Source organism: Heloderma suspectum, chromosome 1 (assembly GCF_057233095.1).
Source record: "Heloderma suspectum isolate Gila_16-S chromosome 1, 16-S_ref, whole genome shotgun sequence".
NCBI lineage: Eukaryota > Metazoa > Chordata > Lepidosauria > Squamata > Helodermatidae > Heloderma > Heloderma suspectum.
Window position 1 is genome coordinate 26,685,669 of NC_139458.1, and position 23,853 is coordinate 26,709,521.

The 23,853-nt window shown below is 43.5% G+C and overlaps 1 protein-coding gene across 14 annotated transcripts in view; it reads left to right on the forward strand.

Annotated features, from left to right (window-relative positions):
- The window catches only part of LOC146357043 (cholesterol 24-hydroxylase-like), a 104,289-nt gene that overhangs the window by 23,316 nt on the left and 57,120 nt on the right, over nucleotides 1-23,853 (forward strand). For 11 of the 14 annotated variants that reach the window (XM_084839168.1, XM_084839144.1, XM_084839152.1 and 8 more), the window contains exons 5-15: nucleotides 799-885; nucleotides 1,175-1,313; nucleotides 3,086-3,196; nucleotides 3,810-3,966; nucleotides 6,332-6,394; nucleotides 7,599-7,671; nucleotides 11,590-11,674; nucleotides 13,531-13,641; nucleotides 16,300-16,388; nucleotides 18,042-18,108; nucleotides 21,476-23,152. In XM_084839168.1, the coding sequence (XP_084695294.1) occupies nucleotides 799-885; nucleotides 1,175-1,313; nucleotides 3,086-3,196; nucleotides 3,810-3,966; nucleotides 6,332-6,394; nucleotides 7,599-7,671; nucleotides 11,590-11,674; nucleotides 13,531-13,641; nucleotides 16,300-16,388; nucleotides 18,042-18,108; nucleotides 21,476-21,646 (1,153 nt within the window). In that variant the 3' untranslated portion in view covers nucleotides 21,647-23,152. Of the gene's footprint in view, nucleotides 1-798; nucleotides 886-1,174; nucleotides 1,314-3,085; nucleotides 3,197-3,809; nucleotides 3,967-6,331; nucleotides 6,395-7,598; nucleotides 7,672-11,589; nucleotides 11,675-13,530; nucleotides 13,642-16,299; nucleotides 16,389-18,041; nucleotides 23,153-23,853 lie in introns of those variants that run through there. The other 3 variants (XM_084839134.1, XM_084839239.1, XM_084839248.1) reach the window with 1 other exon arrangement.

Genomic DNA, 23,853 nt, shown 5'->3' on the forward strand with positions numbered 1-23,853 from the left:
AAAGTCACTGAGAAATCCAGCAGAATTAATAGAAATGCATTCTCCCTGATCAGCTTCCTGCATAGATTGTCCACAAATTTTATTTATTTATTGATCCGTTCGTTCGTTCGTTCATTCATACATTGAAAACTGGACTGAAATGTTCGAAGATAATCCAGTTCATTTAGAGAAGTCTGAAGTTGCAACACCAACAAATGCTCGAGCACCTTTCTCAACCAAACAGAACACTGGATACTGTCTGGAAATTATCCAACGTAGTGGGATCTGATGGGGGTGGGGGTTCAGCAGGGGTCTTACAACTGTTCAAACCATGGTTTCAGATCATTGGAAGTCAGTGCTAACCATTGTTTGCCCAGTTGGGAGAGCACATTAGAGGAAACCAGAAGAGGATGAAAACCAGAACATAAGAGCCAGTGTGGTGTAGTGGCTAGAGTGTTGGACTGGGAGCCGGGAAATCTGGGTTCTAGTCCCCACTCGGCCATGGAAGTTCACTGGGTGACTTTGGGTCAGTCACAGACGCTCAGCCCAACCTACCTCACAGAGTTGTTGTGAGGATAAAATGGGGAGGAGGAGGATAATGTAAGCTGCCTTGGGTTCCTTGCGAGAGGAAAAAAGGTGGGATATAAATGCAATAAATAAATAATAAATAAGCAGGGAGGAAGAATAGGGGAAGACATAAGCCTCTGGTCTCTTTCCCTCCGAGCTATGATTTGGTAGTTTAGGGCATGACATCAGAACTAAAATAATGCAGCAGCTTAGACCATAAAATAACACATGTTTTTCCACCACCTTTTCCAGATTTTTAGGGAATGGCTTAGTAACTGATCGTGACTATGACCACTGGCACAAACAGCGCAGAATTATGGATCCAGCATTTAATCGAAGGTGAGACCAAAATAGATATTTGCAATAGACTATTTTTATTATATTCGTTTCAGTTCATGTCAGTAAACTAACCACCCATTTCTAAATATGTTTGTATTTGGAGGAAAGGTGAAGGCAAAAGGACACTCTTCAGCCTCATTTCCTTCTGTGTGTGTGTGTGTGTGTGTGTGTGTGTGTTCCCAATGGATTGTATAAGTAGATGATATTATTGCACCTTTATAAACCCCAGATAAGACAACTTCTTGATAAACCACAAAGCTCTTTCTTCAGTGACTTGTATTGATTGCAGTTACCTGATTGGCTTAATGAGAACCTTTAATGACCAAGCAGAAGAACTTATGAAGGAGCTGGAGAAAAAAGCAGATGGAGAAACTGAAGTGGATGTGATGAACTTGCTGAGACGGGTGACACTGGACATCATCGCAAAGGTATTCACAGGATGCTTTTTCTGTTTCTACTAAGGAGCAGCAAGGACCTGTAATGCAGATACCAACATTGGGCCATAGTCAAAGGGCAACACAAAGCCTGAGGTGGTTGCCTCACTCTGCCTGGTCGGGCCGGCCCTGCACTAAGCTGAGGTCAGATTGACTCAAATTCCTACATAACGTGCGAACAGTGCAATCCTGTGTAAGGAGTATGTAGGGGCTAAGCCCCATTGAATTCATCAGGGCTTACTCCGAGGTAACTCCATGGGATTGCAGCCCAACTGGGTCCTTTTGCTTTGGCAGAAAGAAAGATCAGAAAGAGAGAACTAGATAAAATGGATGTGAACTTCTTCAGAGGTACAGGGGCTGTCTTCACGAGCAATTTAATGCGAAGTTAGAGCATTTTGAGTTCCTTCACTACAGATGACGTCGTCACCAATCCACTGCCAACCAGCCAACCGTTTCCCTCTTGAAAAGCTGCATTTTCTGAAACTCCTTTTACTCCATCTTTTTTACTGAAAGCAGCTCCCTGACAGTTTCACCACAATGTGCCATGTCTCCCCTGCATTAAATCCTGTGTGTGATTCTGTGACCTGGCAGTGTGTAGTCAAGTAGTCACCCCCCCCCCCATCTGTCTTGTTTCTCCAATGGAAGTAGTTTTTCCCATTGCGAAAATCCCCAGGTGTGCAGCAGCCACCCTTCACATTACTGCAGTAGTGGGGACACTCATTCACCTTAGCTAGCCTGCTTTTCATCTTTAACATATCCCCCCCTTTCTGTGCACGTTTACTCAGAAGTAAGAAATAAATCTCGCTCCCCTGAAATGAAAGGGTTAAAGGCTAACTTTAGTAACTCGCCCTAAAGCACTGTTTCACTTCTCCGTTGCTTTCTTAAATCGCTATTGAGATGTTGTGCTTCTTTGATGGCCTGTAGTTTCTCAGGTAAAGTCATTTCTCCATTGTTATGTAAAGTCCCTTCTCCGCTTTATTGCAGTAATGATCTCCCGGGTTTACGGGAACTTCTCATTGCAAGCAGGGAGAAGGAGAAAGGGAGAAAGAGGGGTGTTGGAAGCAATAGGCAAAAGTGCACACATGGGGTGAAATGGGTGGGAGCAATAACTCCACGGCAGATTGCTGGAATGCATTGAAATTGGGGTGGGTGGAAGCTCTCAGGGGGAGCCTTCAGATGCTGTGCTGGAGAATTGGGGATTTTGGCTGTTTCAGGGAAATCTGCATACATGGGGGAAATGAGTTGCTCTCCATTCATAAAAATGTAGTAGCATGGGGAGCCTGGACAGGGGCAGGAAACAAATGTCTGTCATTGGTTAAGCAGCGCCTACCAGGTTGATGATGTTCATCTCCCCCCACCCCACCTGAAAGTATGTTCCTTTCAAGCCTTGTGTGACCCCTGAAAACCAGATTTTAAAGGTACAGTATGCTCAGTTTATCTTGCTTTGTGTGTCCCTGATGGACCAAAGCCAATTCCATGAAAATCCGGGTAACACTCCAACGTACTTCTCATTCCGTTGTTGTGAAGATCCCCCTGCCCCCGAGATTTAATCTGGATTAAAGTTTGTTCCTCATGTAAGCCTTTGTTCCTGATAAGTGGCGGGGCTTTACACTTTAAAATTTGTATTACAGCATTGACGAGTTGCAGCATGTATTTGTCATGTCATTTGGCAAGAACAATAAAACATTTGATAAAGAAAATAGAACAGCCTGCCCCCAGCCCCTTAGATCTTTGACCAGTCCTCTCCATTTTCTCAATACAATCAGGTGGCATTTGGCCTAGAATTGGACACCCTTCATGATGACCAAACACCTTTCCCACATGCCGTGGCCATGATCATGAAAGGAATGAGTGAGGCACGCCATCCGTTCTTCCAGGTCAGCACAGGTTTTTCTTGTGTGAATTCTCTCTCTCTCTCTCTCTCTTTCTCTCTCTCTTTCTCTCTCTCTCTCTCAAGCTGTCACTTACTGCTTGTCAAGCTGGGATTTCCACAGTGCTGGAATGTGGCCTCTTTTGTGCACAATGCAACTGATTCTAAATGCCAGACATCTCAAAACCAGGGACTGTAACAGTGGGACCCAGGGACATTGCTCCAGCATAAGTAATCAAGTTAGCATACAGCTAAGAGAATAAAACTATGCCATTTGTGCACCTCGGTGTTCAGTCATGCCGGCCACATGACCACGGAAGCGTCTTCGGACAGTGCTGGCTCTTCGGCTTAGAAACGGGGATGAGCACCGCACCCTAGAGTCGGACACGACTGGTTGGGGACACCTTTACCTTTTTTTATTAAAATAACAGTAAAATAACATAAAACACAGGGACAACAGCAACCAACAACAAAAAGGGCCAGAGCACCAGCGGTAGGCCACAATCTACTTTCTGTCCATCACTTTCTTAGCAGGAAAGTTATGCTCAACAGCCATAACTCCCATCACTGTGTTTTCCTTTATGCTGTCCTCCTCATGATTACAGTTGTTATCTCTTTAGTACCTGCCGTGGAATAGAAAACTGGTGAAGGAGGTTCAGGAAAGTGTGAGGCTGCTGCGTTGTACTGGGAAGGAGTGTATCGAGCAGAGGCGCAAGGCCATCCAGGATGGAGAAGAGGTTCCATTGGATATTCTCACTCAGATACTGAAGGGTGCAGGTAGGAGACTCCTTGTGGAAGGAAGCTTGATCATTTGCATGTATTACTTTATGCACATCTTTGACAGCACAAAGTGATTTACAGCCTTTAGGTAGTCCCATGGCCAAACTACATCATACAATAGAGACACTTTAAAAAAATCACCCTTAAACCTGGTCACTTTTATTCAGAAGGAAAAGCAGCCATGGGGCCCAGTTTTGAACATGCTCCCAATCCATGCTGTTTTCCTGCCATTTCCTGCCCGCTGTTTACCCCTGAAGGTGCTGTTTGCAGTAAATAGCAGCTTTAGGGGAGCAAAACAGTGGCATGGGCCCCCAACCTAACTATTAACTATATAACTATATCATAACTATTGGTGCCCATTGGTGTCTTGTGTACCAATAGTTATGATGACAGTATGATAACAGTATAACTGCTATGTTTAGATGCAGCCCTAGTTTGGAGCACTTTCTGGATCAGAACCTCGCAGCTGCATTTTCTTCAAAGTAATTTATATGTATAATTTGGCCCCCAGTGATACCAATGGAACAGACTAGTAAAAACTATTTTAACTCCTGTTGCTTTCTATGGATCTTATTTCTAGTGACTTTAGTCTTTGTGGTTTTGAGAACAGGCCTTTACTTGCAATTTCCAAATGCTCATATGGAAAAGAAAGAATAATTTCTCCCCATGAGGATAGCATGAGGATAGCAGAGGAAGCAATAGCCAAGAGCTTCGGCTATTGGGCGGTATAGAAATGAAATGAAATAAAATAAAATAAAATAAATAAGTAAGTAAGTAAGTAAGTAAGTTTGTTTAAATTATAGGAAGGTAAATTTGGACTGCATTTCAGGGAAAACTTTAAAGAAGCCATGAGACATCCAGTGGCATCTAGTTGTGCTCCTCTGCTTGTGGGAAGGGCTTTTTGATCCAGCTTGATGCTTCTGCTAATGGAAGAGGAGGAGATGTGACTTCCTCCCGCTACCCTGCAAAATATTTTCCAGAAATTTGGGAGACCTTCCAGAACAGCATGGTAGGTCTGCAGACAGAAGGGAGAATCATCAAAAATGAACTCCCCTCTTTTTCTGTTAGTGGAAACCTCTGCTAGACTCCTCAAGTGGAGGGGTACAGTTTGATTCCACCCATATTTCTTTGGGAGCATATAATGAGGTTGGACAAAAACATCAGTCAGGGATGCTTCAGATGTCTTACGACAGACATCATTTTAGAATCAGTCATCAACTCAAATCCTTCTGATTCCTATATTCTGTTATTTTGCTTAGTCCCAGTGACAGGAGGCATTATAAAAGGGACTGTGTTTTGTCTTTAAAATATTAAAGCAAGTTCCCAGTCCTTAGGGGTGCAGAGGTAAACTTGAAAAATATTATAAGACACACTCAGTGAAATCTCAGCACTTAGGGCCACACTAAACATTCTGCTAATCATGCATAGTGTAGCTGTGCATTATATTTTTCCTTACTCTTGTTTAAGTGCACACAGCCTGATTCAGGTCAGAACCATGGCTCTCTGGGAGGGGAGGGGGTTAAATCTTCCCTCCGATTTTTCTCCTGAAATTCCACACACCCCCTTCACTGTTAACAAAAGGGGGGGGGGGAGTCTTCATTGATTCCATGTGTATTCCATGTGCCTAAAAGTCCTCTGCCACCAAACAATACATGACACCAAACCAGCAGTTTTTACCCACTTTACAGATGGATAACACCGCAGATGATAATTTCTTGTTTGAAGAACAATGAGTAAGTCCACAGCAGAGGACTCAGAACCCATGCAAAGTAAATCAGTCGAAGAAGTGAACCAAGCCACAACCTACAGATCCATAGCAGAGAACTCAAAGCCCATGTATAGGAGATCACTTAAGGAAGTGACCCAAGTTACAGACCGTGAGTTGAATCCCAGTTTAGTTATACTTGGAGCAGACCCATTGAAATCAATGGGACTTGTTACTCATGACTTACATGATAAATGAGACTAAATTGGGATCCAGCCCAATATGCAATATCACATTGCTCAATATCGTCATCACTGAATTAAAGGTTGAAAAAACATTTACCTGAAGTGCTTCATTAGAGCTCTGAAAAATATATATCCTAAAATGAGCTTCTTGCAATTTTGAAAGCATTTTCTTTTAGAAAATATTTTGAGAGTTGCTTCTGCTTAAGAACTTCACAGTTTTAATGCAGTAATAAATAAGATTATTTCTTCCGCATTTCTAAGGTTTCTCTTCCCTTTTTGTTCCTCACCATTTGCCTGACTAGCGAGGTCCTATCTCCGGTGCTGTTCGTATTTTTTTAATGTCCCAGAATTTCCTCTCATGTCCCTTCGAAGAGTTATGTCAACCTTGCTCTTTGTTTCCTATTTTTGACAGCTCAAGAAGGGGACTGTGATGATGAAAACATGCTGGACAATTTTGTCACCTTCTTTGTTGCAGGTTTGTAGATCTGTTACCCTTTTAATGCACAATAATTCTGATCCACCAGAGAAGATCTGCAGGCAGAAATAGGCTTCTAAATGTTCAACCAACATGGATGCAGATTGCTTTGAGACCTGTATCCGTATTAAGGTGTCAAACTGGCTAGATTCATATTTTGATGTGGCTGAAAATGTGTAGCTTCATCCAGCGCTACTAGTGCGTAAGTAGTTAATTGTATACTGCTAATATATTGGATTGTGGCCAATATATGAAATTACAGGCAAGTAAATGGGAAATCAAGATTAAATTACAGAAAAGTAGATTTAGGTAATGGTTGGTATCAGAAGACCATTTATACAACCTTTATTGGGAGCCAGTGTGGTTTAGTGGCTAGAGTGCTCGACTGGGAGTTGGAAGACCTGGGTTCTAGTCCCCACTCAGCTATGGAAGCTCACTGGGTGACTTTGGGCCAGTCACAGACTCTCAGCCCAACCTACCCCACAGGGTTGTTGTTGTGAGGATAAAATGGAGAGGAGGGGGGTTATATATGCTGCCTTGGCATATATAATATGCTGCCTTAAGGAGGAAAAAGGCAGGTTATAAATGTAATAAATAAATAAAAATTAAATATATATATATATTACTTATAATCTGGTGTTGGTTTATAGACTCCTTGAGGATTTTACAGTAACAGGCATCTGCTGGGGATGGCTTATGAACAGCGTATCGTAGTTTGGACTGGACCACTGCCAAATTCCATTATTATTTACACAGTAAATAGAGCCAGTGTGGTGTAGGGGTTAGAGTGTTGGACTGGGATTTGGGAGTTCTGAGTTCTAGTCCCCACTCAGCCATGAAGCTCACTGGGTGACTTTGGGCCAGTTACTGACTCTCAGCCTAACCTACCTCACAGGGTTGTTGTTGTGAAGATAAAAATAGAGAGGAGGAATATCATGTAAGCTGCCTTGGGTTCCTTGGAAGAGGGGAAAAGGTGGGATATAAGTGCAATAATAAATACATACATACATACATACATAGTCCTCTAAACTGTATTAAACAAATGCTTTATGTAGCCAATGAGAACTTAGTTATTAGATCAAATGCTGGAACAGGTTCAGAGGAGGGCAAAGAAGATAGTCAGTGGTATGAAAAACTGGTTTTCACAAATAATCTCTAGTTTCATTCTTTTCACCTTCACTTAACTAGATTCTCCCTCTTGCAGGTCATGAAACCACTGCCAATCAGTTATCTTTTGCCATAATGGAGTTAACACGGCACTCTGACATCGTTGCAAAGTAGGTAAACTGGGGCATTGTCCTCTTATTCTTCTCTTATTTGTGAGTATACTTTTTAGCGCATTGTAGTTTTTCACTTTTTGAAAGTGTTCTTCATGCAAGCAGTCTTGGCCAGCTTTGAGTACTTGTTCATTTGGGCAAACATAACATAAGAGCTGGGTATCCTGGCTATCGTCACACTATAGCAATTCCCATAGGAACTTTTTCAAGCCTATGTAATTGCAAGAACAGCTATTGACTCATAGTGCAATCTTATACACTCGGGACTCAGCCATACTGAGTTCAGTGAGGCATACTCCCAGGTAAGTATATATAGGATTGCAGTCTAAATGCCTAGGCTTGCCTGCTTCTGACATTATGAGCCTTTCTACATGAGGCTTTTACTGCATGCTCGTGATTGGTCATTCGCGGAAGTTCGCAGGTCCTTTACATGACGTCGTCAACCTCCAAAGCATTTCCCGTGCTTTTTGAGCTTTATCCCACTTTAGAAAGATCAGGGATAAGACGATAAGAAATGTTAATGCAAGTTATCTGCAGTGTGCAATGATGGTGTTGCACTATAATACAGTAGATGGCAGTATATAATGAAACATATAAAACCATGCTGAGAAAGGAAGTTTTTGATTCAGATCATGTGTCCCCCATGTAAAGAGCCCATTGTAATCCCATAAAGAAACCCGAAGCAGAAAGTCTGGTAAGGAGGTGGGATTTCAGCTTCGTGCGATGAATCTCTTTGTTTGTCAAACAAGAGCAAGTGCCCAGGGATAGTTGGGACTGCTTGTATATTTTGAAGAGGTATTGAATGAACAGGCCCTAAGGCCTTGGTTATACTGGCTTCAAAACCTCTTCAGAAAAACATTCCTCAAACAATTTTTCAGACAAACAATTCTTGTTCCGATTAGTCTCGGTTGGTTCAAGTGCACTCAGGGTTGTGCACTGTATATTTTCAGTATGTAGATAATTAAAAACTCTTATTTGTTACAGTCAACCCTGGGTGCACTTGAACCAAATGAGACTAATCGGAACACGAATTATAAAAACTGCAATGGGAAAACTGTAAAGAAGTGTTTTTCTGAAGGAAGAAAATTGTAAAGAAATGTTTGTTTGAAGTGTTTGAGGAATGGTTTTCTGAAGAAGTTTTGAAACAGGTTATGTTTGTTGCTGTTGTTGTTTATTCGGTCAGTCGCTTCCGACTCTTCGTGACTTCATGGACCAGCCCACGCCAGAGCTTCCTGTCGGCCGTCGCCACCCCCAGCTCCCCTAAGGTCGAGTCCATCACCTCCAGAATATCATCCATCCACCTTGCCCTTCGTCGGCCCCTCTTCCTTTGGCCTTCCACTTTCCCTAGCATCAGCATCTTCTCCAGGGTCTCCTGTGTTCTCATGATGTGGCCAAAGTACTTCAGTTTTGCCTTTAATATCCTTCCCTCGAGTGAGCAGTCTGGCTTTATTTCCTGGAGTATGGACTGGTTTGATCTTCTTGCAGTCCAAGGCACTCTCAGAATTTTCCTCCAGCACCACAGTTCAAAAGCATCTATCTTACTTCGCGCAGCCTTCCTTATGGTCCAGCCCTCGCAGCCATAGGTTACTACGGGGAATACCATTGCTTTAACTATGCGGACCTTTGTTGTCAGTGTGATGTCTCTGCTCTTCACTATTTTATCAAGATTTGTCATTGCTCTCCTCCCAAGAAGTAAACGTCTTCTGATTTCCTGGCTGCAGTCAGCGTCTGCAGTAATCTTTGTGCCTAGAAATACAAAGTCTGTCACTGCCTCCACGTTTTCTCCCTCCATTTGCCAGTTATCAATCAAGCTGGTTGCCATAATCTTGGTTTTTTTGAGGTTTAACTGCAACCCAGCTTTTGCACTTTCTTCTTTCACCTTCGTCATGAGGTTCCTCAGCTCCTCCTCGCTTTCAGCCATCAAAGTGGTATCATCTGCATATCTGAGATTGTCAATGTTTCTTCCAGCGATTTTAACTCCAGCCTTGGCTTCATCAAGCCCAGCACGTCGCATGATGTGTTCTTCATACAGGTTGAATAGGTAGGGTGAGAGTATACAACCCTGCTGTACTCTTTTCCCAATCTTAAACCAGTCCGTTGTTCTGTGGTCTGTTCGTTATACAGATTCCTCAGGAGGCAGACAAGATGACTTGGTATCCCCATCCCACCAAGATCTTGCCACAATTTGTTATGATCCACACAGTCAAAGGCTTTAGAGTAGTCAATAAAACAGAAATATATGTTTTTCTGAAACTCCCTGGCTTTCTCCATTATCCAGCAGATATTGGCAATTTGGTCTCTAGTTCCTCTGCCTTTTCTAAATCCAGCTTGTACATCTGGCAATTCTCGTTCCATGAATTGCTGGAGTCTACCTTGCAAGATCTTGAGCATTACCTTACTGGCATGTGAAATAAGTGCCACTGTTCGATAGTTTGAACATTCTTTGGTGCTTCCCTTTTTTGGTATGGGGATATAAGTTGATCTTTTCCAATCTGTTGGCCATTCTTATGTTTTCCAAATTTGCTGGCATATGGCATGCATCACCTTGACAGCATCATCTTGCAAGATTTTAAACAGTTCAGCTGGGATGCCATCATCTCCTGCTGCCTTGTTATTAGCAATGCTTCTTAAGGCCCATTCAACCTCACTCTTCAGGATGTCTGGCTCTAGCTCACTGACCACACCGTCAAATCTATCCCCGATATTATTATCCTTCCTATACAGATCTTCTGTATATTCTTGCCACCTTTTCTTGCTCTCTTCTTCTTCTGTTAGGTCCTTGCCATCTTTGTTTTTGATCATACCCATTTTTGCCTGGAATTTACCTCCGATGTTTCTAATTTTCTGGAAGAGGACTCTTGTCCTTCCTATTCTATTATCTTCTTCTGCTTCCGTGCATTGCTTGTTTAAAAATAATTCCTTATCTCTTCTGGCTAACCTCTGGAATTTTGCATTTAATTGGGCATATCTCCCCTGATCACTGTTGCCTTTTGCTTTCCTTCTTTCTTGGGCTGCTTCCAGTGTCTCAGCAGACAGCCATCTTGCCTTCTTGGTTTTCTTTTTCTTGGGGACGTTTTTTGTTGCTGCCTCCTGAACAATGTTGTGAACTTCTGTCCATAGTTCTTCCGGGACCCTATCTACTAAATCTAGTCCCTTAAATCTATTCTTCACCTCCACTGCATATTCATGAGGAATATGAGTGAGCTCATATCTAACTGATCTGTGGGTCTTCCCTATTCTCTTTAGTCTGATTCTAAATTGTGCCACTATAATTGTAAAATCCCATGTTTAATTCTCTATTCCTATTTTTCTATGATTTTGCGTATTGGGTTTCAAATATATTCATCCTTGCTAGTATTTTTGTGGAACTCTTTATTCAATACCTTTTGGGTTCCTTGTGCTTCATGCATTTGTTTGCTTTTCTTTCATTTTGTGGAACCTTCTCCTGTTGGGTTTCTCCACAATTTGCGTGATGGATATATTGTTTTTATTATTGTTTAAATATAAGCATCACTTCCCACAGCAAAGAGCAGTCTTGAAGCAACTCTCTCTCTTATTTTATGTGCCACATATGATTTATTTATTTGACGTTATTTGCAGAGCTCGGCTCTGGGGAGAGGAAAATGTATATTTAGACCCATGTCCAAAGCTAATCCTCTGGTATCTGTCTTCACCCTCAGTGTGCTTAACTCTGTGTTGGATTATGAACACTCAGGGACTGAATATGTTTGGAAGCAGGTATTCCTCCTCCCCAGCCCAGCTGAACCATTGAACATTTTTCCTGTGTGACTAAGTCATTGTGCCACTTAGTCTTAGGAAGGGAAATTCTAATCTCTTTAAATAGAGAAGTCTTCCATTGAGCATAAATGATCCATGGGCATTTGACTAAACAAAGTTCCTCCTACCTCTGCTTCCCAGACTTCAGGCTGAAGTGGACGAGGTTATTGGCATGAAGAGAGACATTGCCTATGAAGATCTTGGGAAGCTCAAATACTTATCGCAGGTACACTTGAATAACGAAGCCAGAGGTAACCCAGAGCTGTTCTGAATATTCCTTGCTTTGCCTTAGTGCAGCTGGTCAGAGCATTGTATTCATTTCCAAAACAAAACTTGAAATGTGATGGCTGGCATCATTTAAAGCAAAGGATGTCTCAAAGCTCTTCAGCTATAATACAAATGCCATGTGAAAGACAGTCTAGGATTCCCATCCTGTGAAACGTCATAAGGATTTCTAATTGTTCAGTGAAATTTTAGCAGCCACGTTGGTCTCCAGAACAATATACACAGTGCTGTGATACCTTTTATTGTTCAAAATGTTGGTGCAAAGTACTCCAATTCTGTGTCGTCCTCCCTCTGTGACAAATAAGGCAGCTTAGTATGTCCGTACTCAGGGCTTCACCACCACTCCAAATACAAAATCCTCAAGCTCATTGCAACACAACCTTTTGTTTGTTTGTGATGCAATAAATATCTTTGTTACTCATTTCTCATGCACAATGCACACGTCTTCCCATCAGGATGTGCTTCTGTTATTGCATTTTCAAGCACTTGGAGAAAAATGTTTTAAACCTGGGGGAAAAGGCAAGACTTTGCCCCGCGTATAAGGTTTATTGTTATTGTATTAGCTGTGTGGCTGTATGGGAGTCATGGACACCTATTGGACATTCCCTATGATGTTACTGGTGATAAGCAACACAATTCCCTTGTCCCCAGGCTCACAGCATCTTGACAGCTTCCTCTCTCTCTCTCTTTTTTTATTTTGAAAAGTGCCAGCAGAACTCACTATCCTTTCTGTACCCATTATGTGGGGAGGGATAGTGGCTTATCCTTGAACAGGTCTTGGGGGACAACCTTACAAACCTAGAAATATAGGTGTGCCTCATGCTATCTGGTTGTCTGGAATGTCCTTAAGGCTTTAAATGGGTAACTGTGGCTGCAGTCCTATGCACATATACCTAGAAGTAACCCCCATCTGAATACAGTGACTGCATTCAGAAGTAATGCTAAACCATGGCTTAGCATTACAAGAATTAACCTAGTTTCCCCCAGGCCTGTGCACTCCCCCTCCCGTCGTAGTTTTGCATGTTGTACAAACCCCAAACCATGGTTAATAATAAAACTATGGTTTGAAGTTACCTTGTTTCCACTAATCATAGTTGATTAATGACATTTTTCCTCCAGGGTTGGAAAAAATGGCAAGCTGCAGTTAATCAAAAATGGAAGCAAAATCTTACAACCGCTTCCTCTCAGCCATGCCAGGGGAGAAGGGAGTGCAGGAAATTGGAGGAAGGTTAGGCTCGTTCTCAGAACACTCGGGGCTGACCCAAGACACTTGAATCTTACTTCAACACTGGATATGAGACAGTGTTCCCCCCCACACACACATTGCATCTGAGAGTAGCAGGCTAGCTGGGGGGTATGGAGGAAAGGCCACATGGTGCACACAGCTCTGTCCTTCAACACCTTACCACCACTCTCTGCCACCCAGCATTTTCTCAGGCAGTGACCTCACTCTGCCTAATGATAGGATTGGCCCTGGTAACCTTAAACTATGGTTTAGCATTATGTACTGGCTAGCCCAGTGGGACTGACTTCTCAGTAAACAAGCACTGTAGATTTCCTTCTCTCTTTCCTCTTTAGCTATATCCATATGAAGTGGGTCACTACTGGGGAATTAAGGACGAGGATGAGTTATTTGATTAAGATCTCCCAATAAATTCATGAATGAGTTGACCTTTTGATTGAAGGTGTTCCAGATGAAAATCCCTCCCTCTCATCCACGCAATCATGCTAGCTAATGAAAATAATGGTGGGTTCTCCAGTGTGTACATTGCATCAAAGCCATCTTCATTGCCTTAGGTTCTCAAAGAAGTCTTGCGATTATATCCACCAGTTCCTGGCACTGTACGTTGGGCAGGAAAGGAAAACATCATTGAAGGGGTCAACATACCAGCAAACACCACCATAATTGTGAGTCTTATGAATGGTCTGCCATATATGCTTATCTAAAACATATTGGCATTCAACACCAAACCTATATCCGGGGCGATGTATCTCCTGTGATTCTGGGGGAACACAGAAAAGCAGTAGAATCTGATAGTGGTTGGTGAATTCAACTTCCTGAGCTTTCAGACTTTGGTGGGGGTGCAGGGGGAGAAACCATATAAGAAAAATGGTAGAATAACTCGTGCATAAATAAGGAAAACTAGCAGATGCAGAATAAAATATGCAAACACGCAAAAAGCAAATTATGTAAAATATGGGAGAACGTGCAAATTTACTTAACTTTGTAATTTATACAGGTTGCAGAATTAAGTTTTTGAATTCTGCAGAATTTCCCTTTTTTAGCACAGTGTATTTGTTTTTATTTGGGAGTAAAATATATATCCCACCTTTCTGCACTCCCATTCCCATTCAAGGTGACTAACAATATCTGAAGGCATAATTCTATGGGTTGCACTACCATGAGACAGAAGCTGCTGAACTCAGAGGCTTCCGTGTATCCAGTGCCCTGCTGAGAGCTGTTGCTGGCAGAGTAGGAGGAGTGGCGGAGGTGATTTTCACCTCTCTATCCTCTTCCTTTTGCTTTTTTCTCTAGACGGGTCTCTGGAATATGGGAGTCACCCTTCTGAGGTCATAGCAGTGTCTATGGCCCTGGAGGGGGAACTCTGAAGAATACTGTGGTCCCTGGGATGCTGTGCTGGGAAGATAGAATTGCTTCCTGTGTTGATTTTTGCCTGTCATGCAGCTGTTTAAGGCTTAGATGTCTCTCCATGGACTTTTTTTAAATGCGGCACCTGTGGTGGTGCTCCCGTGATTCTGCCCTACAGACCTCTTTCTGGATGTTGGAACAGAAGGACAGTGCTGCATTCAGTCCACAGCAGAGTTGTCGACATATTTCCTTACAGAGTCTTAGTAGCTTTAACAGCCTTGTGACATGCAGGGCATTTCTTCATGAGGCTTTTATACCGCACCTTAACTGGGGCTTCTATTTCCAGATTCTTTGTGGGATTAAGCTCGGCTCCTTTACACATACTTTTTTCCAGGGTTTTTCTTTCTCTGCTTTTCTATATGTTTCACTATACAACCACTAGATGGCGCTGTGGTGTAGCAGAATTGTGCAATTACACGGGGCTTTATAATGCATTTTCTAAATAATAGCAGACTTCCCTTGTTAGGGAAAAAGCCCCACGAAAATGGTCACAAAGAATGGGAGGGGCCATGGAAGAGGATGTCATTGTATAAAGGACATGCAAACTACTGTGAGTGAGCAATCACGAGTGCACAATAAAAGCCTCGTGTAGAAAGGCTCGCAGACATTCACTGGTGGAGTTTCCACATTGCTTTGTCTAAATCAGGGGTCCACCGAGTTGAATGTAGTTCACTAGCCATGTTTTGAGGCAACACGCTTGACATCCTCTTTCCTCCCCACACACTTTTTTTTTCTTTTTGGCAGTCTCAGAGAGGCAGCAAAAATCTAGACATTGACCGATGGCATGTTAGGTCTAGTGGGCTATGTTCAGCTTGTCCCAGGCTTGATTTTGCAGCTCCTCAAAGGATTTTCCATTCGTTCTGTGAACATCATTCCCTCTATTTTCAGTGTTCGGGCTGTGAGTGCCATTGCTTATGTAGCCAAAACAGCACCTCCCACACACAAGAGGGAGGTATCTTCAGGCTTGGAGCAATCCCATGATGTGCAAAAGTACCAAAAACCTTTATATATATAAAAAAACACCTGATGGCAGTGGTTGGGGGACACCCCAAAACAGTTTGGTGAGGACTGAGTATCTTTAGTGGCCACAGAATGCTGACTCATTGTTTGAGGGGGCAGGCGGGGAGGACAGAAAGCTGTATGATACTCTGTAATACAGAGTTCTTCCAAGAGCTGTCTAATCTCTTGAATTCAATGAAGTAAAAACATATCCAGTGAATGCTGACATAAATGCAGTAGACAGGATTCAAACAAGAGCTTGTGTATGATCAGTGGTGCAACTAGACAGTTTTAGACCCTGGACTTCATGATCTTATGAGGCCCCTTCAGAGGGCCATGTGGATTATATCAGTTGTGAAGCACAAAGCTAACATTTCTCTTCTCTCCTCCCCTTTGCATATTAAACTCATCTAAGTCATATCATCATCATGACTACAGGAATAAAATGAAGTTTGCTTGTGCTGCCTCTGATGCTAAACATACTTGGGAACAAGCAGTACTTTGTTGTAGAAAAGGATAATATAGCTGCAAAGTAAAATAATAAAATGGGCACGTGTAACCACGTACACGCCAAACCGGCTGATCCGCTGACTCTGAAAAGTTCAAAAATAATAAGAAAGGTTGCTACGGCAAGCAGCATCACTGCTGGTAGGACCCCATAGGCCCACTCTGGCCTGTTTGCCACTGCCCCAACACCTGCTGTTCTCTGGATGTTGGGGGGGGGGCTGGGCTGGGCTGGGCTGGGCTGCAGGGCCCCTGAACTTCAGACCTGATGTCCAGCCCTTGCTACACCACTCTGTAGGACTAGCCAGGGAAAGGGATCAGGATTTCATCAGCCTCTGACTGTGAACGACCAGTGTTTCTGCAGCTTGATTCTCATGTACATGTGTAAATGACTCTCTTCATTCGCTTGGCAGTTGAGCACATATATCATGGGACGAATGGAAAGGTATTTCAAGGATCCGCATATCTTTGATCCTGACCGATTTAGCAAAGACCAACCAAGGTGAGCCTCTGTGTTTAAAGGTTCTTTTGTTTTAGGAAAGTTACAGTAATTGTCAGAAATTTGATGCATAATGCTAATTCTTAAAGTTTTAGGAGGTTTATTAAGATTTTCCTAAGTGATCAGGGAAAAACAGACCTGGCCTGCTTGTATGACTTTTAACAGCAGCTTGAGCTGGACAAATTAACAGGCAGAGCTTTTCGCAGCATGGAGATAAGCATCACGGCTTTCTGTTCTCTGGAGATCAAGCTGCTGTTAGAGAGACAGGACCTGCTGAGAAAAGATCTGGAATTAGGAGTGAGCAGTGAAGTGACCAAGTTTGACAATGACACCAAATTATTTAGGCTGGTTAAATCAAAAAGGCATTGTGAGGAGCTCCAAAAGGATCTCTCCAAACTGGGAGAATGAGCATCCAAATGGCAAATGCAGTTCAATGTAAGCAAGTGTGAAGTGATGGGCATTGGAGCAAAAAATCCCAACTTCAGGTATAAGCTGATGGGATCTGAGCTAGTGGTGACTGACCAGGAAAGAGATCCTGGGGTTGTGGTGGACAGCTCAGTGAAAATGTCAACCCAGTGTGCGGCTGCTGTAAAAAAGGCAAACTCCATGTTAGGCATAATTAGAAGAGGAATCGGGAATAAAACTACCAGTATCATACTGCCCTTATACAAATCTATGGTGACCACACTTGGAATACTGTGTAAAGTTCTGGTCACCACACCTAAGAGAGGATATTGTAGAGATGGAAAAAGTGCAGAAAAGGGCAACTAAAACTAAAAGGGCAACTAAAACTAAAAGGGCAACTACAACTAAAATGATTGAGGGGCTGGAGCAACTCCCCTATGAGGGAAGGTTACAACAGCTGGGATTGTTTAGCTTGGAAAAAAGGAGGGTATGGGAGACATGATAGAGGTATACAAAATTATGCATGGTGTGGAGAATGTGGATAGGGAGACATTTTTCTCCCAGTGGGGACATCCTTTGAAGCTGATTGGTGGGAGATTCAGGACAGATAAAAGAAAGTACTTCTTCACACAGCACATAGTTAAACTATGGAATTCGCTATCACAGGATGTAGTGATGGCCACCAACTTGGATGGCTTTAAAAGGGGGTTAGACAAATTCCTGGAGGAGAAGGCTGTTGATGGCTACTACTCCTGATGGCTATGTGCTACCTCCAGTACCAGAGGCACTAAGTCAATGAACAACAGTTGCTGGAGAGCATGGGTGGGAGGGTGCTGTTGCACTCATGTTCTTCTTGTGAGTTCCTGGTCGACAGCTGGTTGGCCACTGTATGAACGGAATGCTGGACTGGATGGACCTTTGATCTGATCCAGCATGGCTCTTCTTATGTTCTTAAAAGCTGGTAATCGTAACATCCTTGCTGTACTCTCTTGGAGAAATTGAAAGGTAAGTGTTATCCCCATTGTACAGAAAGTACAAATGAGGTATGCCCTTGGAGAGAAGGTGTGTTCCATCAAACAAACCTTCTAAGCAGCCAAAGAGTTTTTTCATTTGTGCTAGATCAGACCAAAGGCATCCTTAGTCCATCATTCTGTCCGCACAGCGGTCAACCAAATGCCTACAGGAAGCCCACAAACTGTCCATGAGCACAATAGTGCAATCTAAGTGATTCTTGTCTGTCTTGTTTTTTAGGCCTTACTTTTCCTATTTCCCATTTTCCCTGGGATCTCGTTCCTGTATTGGCCAGGTATTTTCACAGGTAAGTAAGGCAGTCACCATTAAGGTGGCCAGGTCTCCTCCAGAGGTGGTGCTGGTCCTTTTAATGGCCCAGGGCAATCACGAAGAATGCAGCTCTTGCACCACCCACTTTGCCACTGAAATAGTCCCTTTGTTTCAACTGTTCCTCCACCTCTCCTCTGGCAAAACTAGAGTCCTGCTACTACTGCAGCCAGCAGAGGAAGCTGGGTTAAAGGACTTGTAGAGTAACAATATGCAAAACACACTGGCTATCCAGATAGTGCCTCAGAACTTTTAGTGAGAGAAGCAACGTTTTTCTAAAGGCTTCCAGGATTGTCTTGCTTAAACTCAGTGAGACAATATTTGAAAATGCACCATTCCCAGCAACTTATGTAAATTCAGCTGCTTGCATTATATTACACAGTACTCTATTCTGCAAAGGCCTTGGCATATAACACAGCCCTCAGTATATTACACAGACCACAGCAGGTTGCATTAAACCCCTCGAATATGTCCACAGGTTTTGTTTCAGCCTTGGTATATAGCCCCTGTTACGTCTGTCTTCTTTTGCTTGCTTTGGATCCCTCTCCCTTTCACTGAGTTACAGCCACCTTAACCTTCTAATTGATATTTCTTTATTTTGCTTAATCTGCTTTTCATCACTTTCAAGGCTTAATCTTAATAAGAAGCGGGGGTCTCACTGTATTTGAGCTTTTTAAGATGAAGTTGTGTCTCCAATCACCCTAGATTCTGGGCGCACAGTCTGGGAAGTAATCATTCTGTGAACTTTGTTGTCACTGTGGTTTTGGACTTGTGCAACTAACAAGGAAATGGATGTAAACAATGTAGGGACCTAAGCATTTAGCCAAGACTTCCAGAAGTTGTGGGGAACTGTGTACAACATAACATAAATTGAGGGAGCTGCTAAAACATCCTAAATATTGCAACCCATTTCATTTCGGTTGTAAGACAGATTTTTAAGTTCACATACTAATTACATTTGTGGGAAACAAGAAATTAAACTGTACTAAAATAATAGTGAGAACAAGGAAGGGTAAGGGTTAGTAAGCCACAAAAATGAAGAGTACCTTTACAGCTTTAGGTGACAAGAAGCAGCTTTCCCCATCCTGGCGCTTTGCAGATGTGTTGGACTACAGTTGGCAGGGGATGATGGCGATGGTAGCTGACACATCTAGAAGGCACCCAATTGGGGAAGGCTGTTTTATATCAAATATATTTTCTTAGAAAAATTTAGGGAATTTGACACAAAAATGAGAGGCAACTAATATGGAAATAGATGGAAAGAGTCAACGCACTGAACACACCCAGGGCAACAACGCACAAAAAGAAATTGCTTGAGGAGGGGTCTGGAGAGGCAATTGGGCCCCTGTACCCAAAAATGATCCCCACCCCTGGGGTATAGAATCCGCTCAGGCACAGCAAGGAAAATGAAGGTAGAAAGAGGTATTTTGGTTAGTTTGGATAATATGCACACACTAATCATGAATGCAATGGGAAAACTGAGTAATAATAGTAGTAAGTAATATAACTCCTCCATTTTTGGCTGACTTCTTTTCTGAAACAAAGAGAAGTTTGAAGTTCCATACAGATAGAACAGAAAATACACTATATAGATTGTGTATTGTATACTGATAGTATATGAAGGAAAATATACCATATTTTAAATATACAATATAAAACATGCAGAAAAGCAGAGTATCCAGTTACTTCACTTATTTATGTAAGGCATTTTTACTCCTGGATTTCTGATGGAAAAAGAAGATGGTCCCTGCCCTCAGGCTTAACATTTAAAAAACGCGACACGAAAATAAAAAGGGGTGGGGAGGGAAAGGAAAACAAGAAAACTCAGGTACTAGTTTTTAACATTCTTAACCTTATACGGTTCTCATAATGACCAGCTGTATAGAGTGCAGTGCAGGTGAAAGTTGTTAGCCTTCTTGTCACAACCAGCTAGAACGGAAATGGTTGAAAGAGGAGCCAAAAATTGCTGGTCTCTCAGCTGAGCCTATGGAGTGACCTGGCTTTCTTTCACTCCCTCTTTTGCTGCCTGATGGAATGGCTGCTGGATGACACTTGGGGGAAAGAAAAAAGCTGATGCAGCTTACTGTGTCAATGCAAGAAAATGCAGAAAATGTGATTGGTTTCAAGGGGGATGTATATGTAGGCAAAGGAGTACGGCAGGGTTGTATACTCTCACCCTACCTATTCAACCTGTACGCAGAACACATCATGCGATGTGCTGGGCTTGATGAAGCCAAGGCTGGAGTTAAAATCGCTGGAAGAAACATTAACAATCTCAGATATGCAGATGATACCACTTTGATGGCTGAAAGTGAGGAGGAGCTGAGGAACCTTGTGATGAAGGTGAAAGAAGAAAGTGCAAAAGCTGGGTTGCAGTTAAACCTCAAAAAAACCAAGATTATGGCAACCAGCTTGATTGATAACTGGCAAATAGAGGGAGAAAACATGGAGGCAGTGATAGACTTTGTATTTCTAGGCGCAAAGATTACTGCAGACACTGACTGCAGCCAGGAAATCAGAAGACGTTTACTTCTTGGGAGGAGAGCAATGACAAATCTTGATAAAATAGTGAAGAGCAGAGACATCACACTGACAACAAAGGTCCGCATAGTTAAAGCAATGGTATTCCCCATAGTAACCTATGGCTGTGAGAGCTGGACCATAAGGAAGGCTGCGCGAAGGAAGATAGATGCTTTTGAACTGTGGTGCTGGAGGAAAATTCTGAGAGTGCCTTGGACTGCAAGAAGATCAAACCAGTCCATACTCCAGGAAATAAAGCCAGACTGCTCACTTGAGGGAATGATATTAAAGGCAAAACTGAGGTACTTTGGCCACATAATGAGAAGACAGGATACCCTGGAGAAGATGCTGATGCTAGGGAAAGTGGAAGGCCAAAGGAAGAGGGGCTGACCAAGGGCAAGATGGATGGATGATATTCTGGAGGTGACGGACTCGACCTTGGGGGAGCTGGGGGTGGCGACGGCCAACAGGAAGCTCTGGCGTGGGCTGGTCCATGAAGTCACGAAGAGTCGGAAGCGACTGACCGAATAAACAGTATGTAGGCAAAATGGCACAGACTTTGCAAATTGCAACAGGGAGCCAGTGTGGTGTAGTGGTTAGAGTGCTGGACTATGGCTGAGGAGTCCCAAGTTCATATCCCCACTCAGCCATGACGCTCCTTGACCATGGGTGTTTTTTTCAGCCTAACCTACCTCCCAGGCTTGTTGTGAGGATAACATGGGGTGGAAGAATCTTGCAGGCCACAATGGAAGCAGAACAGGCTAAAAAATGCAATAGAAAGGAAGAAAGACAACCAGCTCACCATTTCATTTTTGTTTTTATACCAGATGGAGGCTAAAGTGGTGATGGCCAAATTTCTGCAGAGGTTTGAATTCCAGGTGGTTCTACCTCAGAGCTTTAAGGCTTCGGACACAGGAACGCTGAGGCCATTAGATGGTGTGGTCTGCAGACTGAAACCACTACACCAGCTTGGTTGTAAAGATGAAATGAAATATTGACTGTGGGGTAATTGTTATGGGCCATGGGATTTTAGAACTCATACAGGAATGTGTTAAGTTGCCGTTCATATGAGCAAGGAGCTCTGGAAAGGCTGGTTGTGGAGTTTGGTTGTCATCCCTTGGCTTTAATCATTCACAAAGCTGTCTCCAGGTTTTGAGGGTGAGATGTGGGCCCCCTCCCTGAGTAACCCCCTGCCCTGTTCTTTGCCACTGCCATTGCTGCCTGTTTGCTTGCCCTTTTCCTCTGGTCCAAATCCACAACACTGGAGAAGGAGAAGACAAGGCGGATGGTGGATGCATCTTCCCCTTCTCCTTGTTCTTGTCATGCTTGGAGAGAGCAGGCGAATAACAAGGAGGAGTGGCAGGACCCAGTGGAGGCTGGTGCCTCTGATGTCAGTGGGTGGTGAATCGACTCCGGTTTTCAGTCAGAACCAGTCAGATCCAAGGTAGATAGCTCCTTTAGAGTTCTGACTGGTTCTCATTGAAACCCAGAGCGCATATACTGCCCCACTGACATTGGAGCCACCAGCCTCCACTGGCAGGACCAGAAGGTTCTAGAGGTCGGCACTGTGTCCCACTACTGGAGTGTGCGCTTTGGTGGCTGTCTGACAATTCTGACCCCTGATGCTAGCCTTGTTAATTAAATCGTAAGGTGCATACCTGAAAGAGCTTGACTTAACTAGAAGGGTCAGCAAAATGGACCCCAGTGACTCGGCAAAACTGGCTCCTACTAGGGATGTACGAAAGGTACTTACCTTTCGCGGATTATGCTGATGGTGGGGGGGGGGAGGCATTCCTTCCCTCCCCCTGGAATCCTGGCTGGGGGGGGAGGCGCTCCGTTCCTCCCCCCTGGAATCCTGGCCAGCCGGCTGTGCTTCGCAGCAATTCTGCGGAGCCTCCGGCCGGCTCCGCCAGCAGCCGGACATCCGGCCGCTGGCTAGCAGGGATGCAAATGGCGGCGGCCGTAGCCGCCGCCGTTTGCGTCCCTGCAGTCAGCCGTGATAGGCTATGTAAATGTTTACGTAGCCTATCACGGCTGATTAAAAAACAAAAACAAAACCGCGCGTACGCAAATGGCGGCACCCATGGGCGCCATCATTTGCGTTCCTTATTTTGGCACGTCTTAGTCTACGTAAACATTTATGTAGACTAAGACTGCGAAAATAAGGGGAACGCAAATAGCGTAGCGTCTACGCTATTTGCGTTCCCCTTATTTTCGCCGTCTTAGTCTACATAAATGTTTACGTAGACTAAGACGTGCCAGAATAAGGAACGCAAATGCGAACGCTGTTGCGTACGCGCGTTCTTTGGGTTTTTTAAAAAAATCTAGCCGTGATAGGCTACATAAATCTTTACGTAGCCTATCATGTTTTTTTGTTTTTGTTTTGTTTTAACCCTAGAAATTGTGGCGGTGGCAGCCGGTCAGAAGACCGGCTGCCGCCGCTGCCGAACCGCCACCGGAGCCGCCGCCGGAGCTGCCGCCGCCGCCAGGAAGATCTGCCCCAGGTAAGTCTCATCCCGGGGGGGGGGAGGGCAGACCGTTCCGCCTCCGATTTCATATGTGCCACGTTGGGCTCTGGGCATGTCCACTGCTGGTATACGCCTCTGCACCCCTGGATGGCAATTTCCATCCAGGTTTCCTGGATGGCACTTCGGAATAAGTTTTCCCAACCCTGCGTTATGAGAATGTCACTTGATAAAGAGTTGTTGTTCCTATTTCCCATAGGAAAATGTCAGCCATTCAGTGATATAGAATTAATGGGGTGCACTCAGTGACATGATTGAAGTAGCCGTGTGCCCTGCCCCTGTTGACCCCAGCCATCTGCTCTGAGTGGCTTAGTCCCATCCTCAGTTCTGTTTTTTGGTCATGAGAGATTTTCAAGTGGCAGAAGGTGGGAGGAACAGGCTGAGGCTGATGCATATGCTGCTGGAGTGAGGCTGTCTAGCTCAGAGCAATCAACCCTGATGTGGGACAGGGCTCAAACTCAGGGTTCTTTTCAAGAACATGACCTCCGACCATGTTAGTTTATCAATTACATTGATTAAAAACATTTTGAGTGCAGATTGATTACAAACATTTTGATTGATTAAAAAGGTGCCTCCAATTAATCAGTCAGCAGATTTTTCTTTAAAAAGTCATTATTGTTTAATACAAGTACTTATAAAAACTACAGATGGGAAGTGATATCTTGTAAGCCAATGCCATG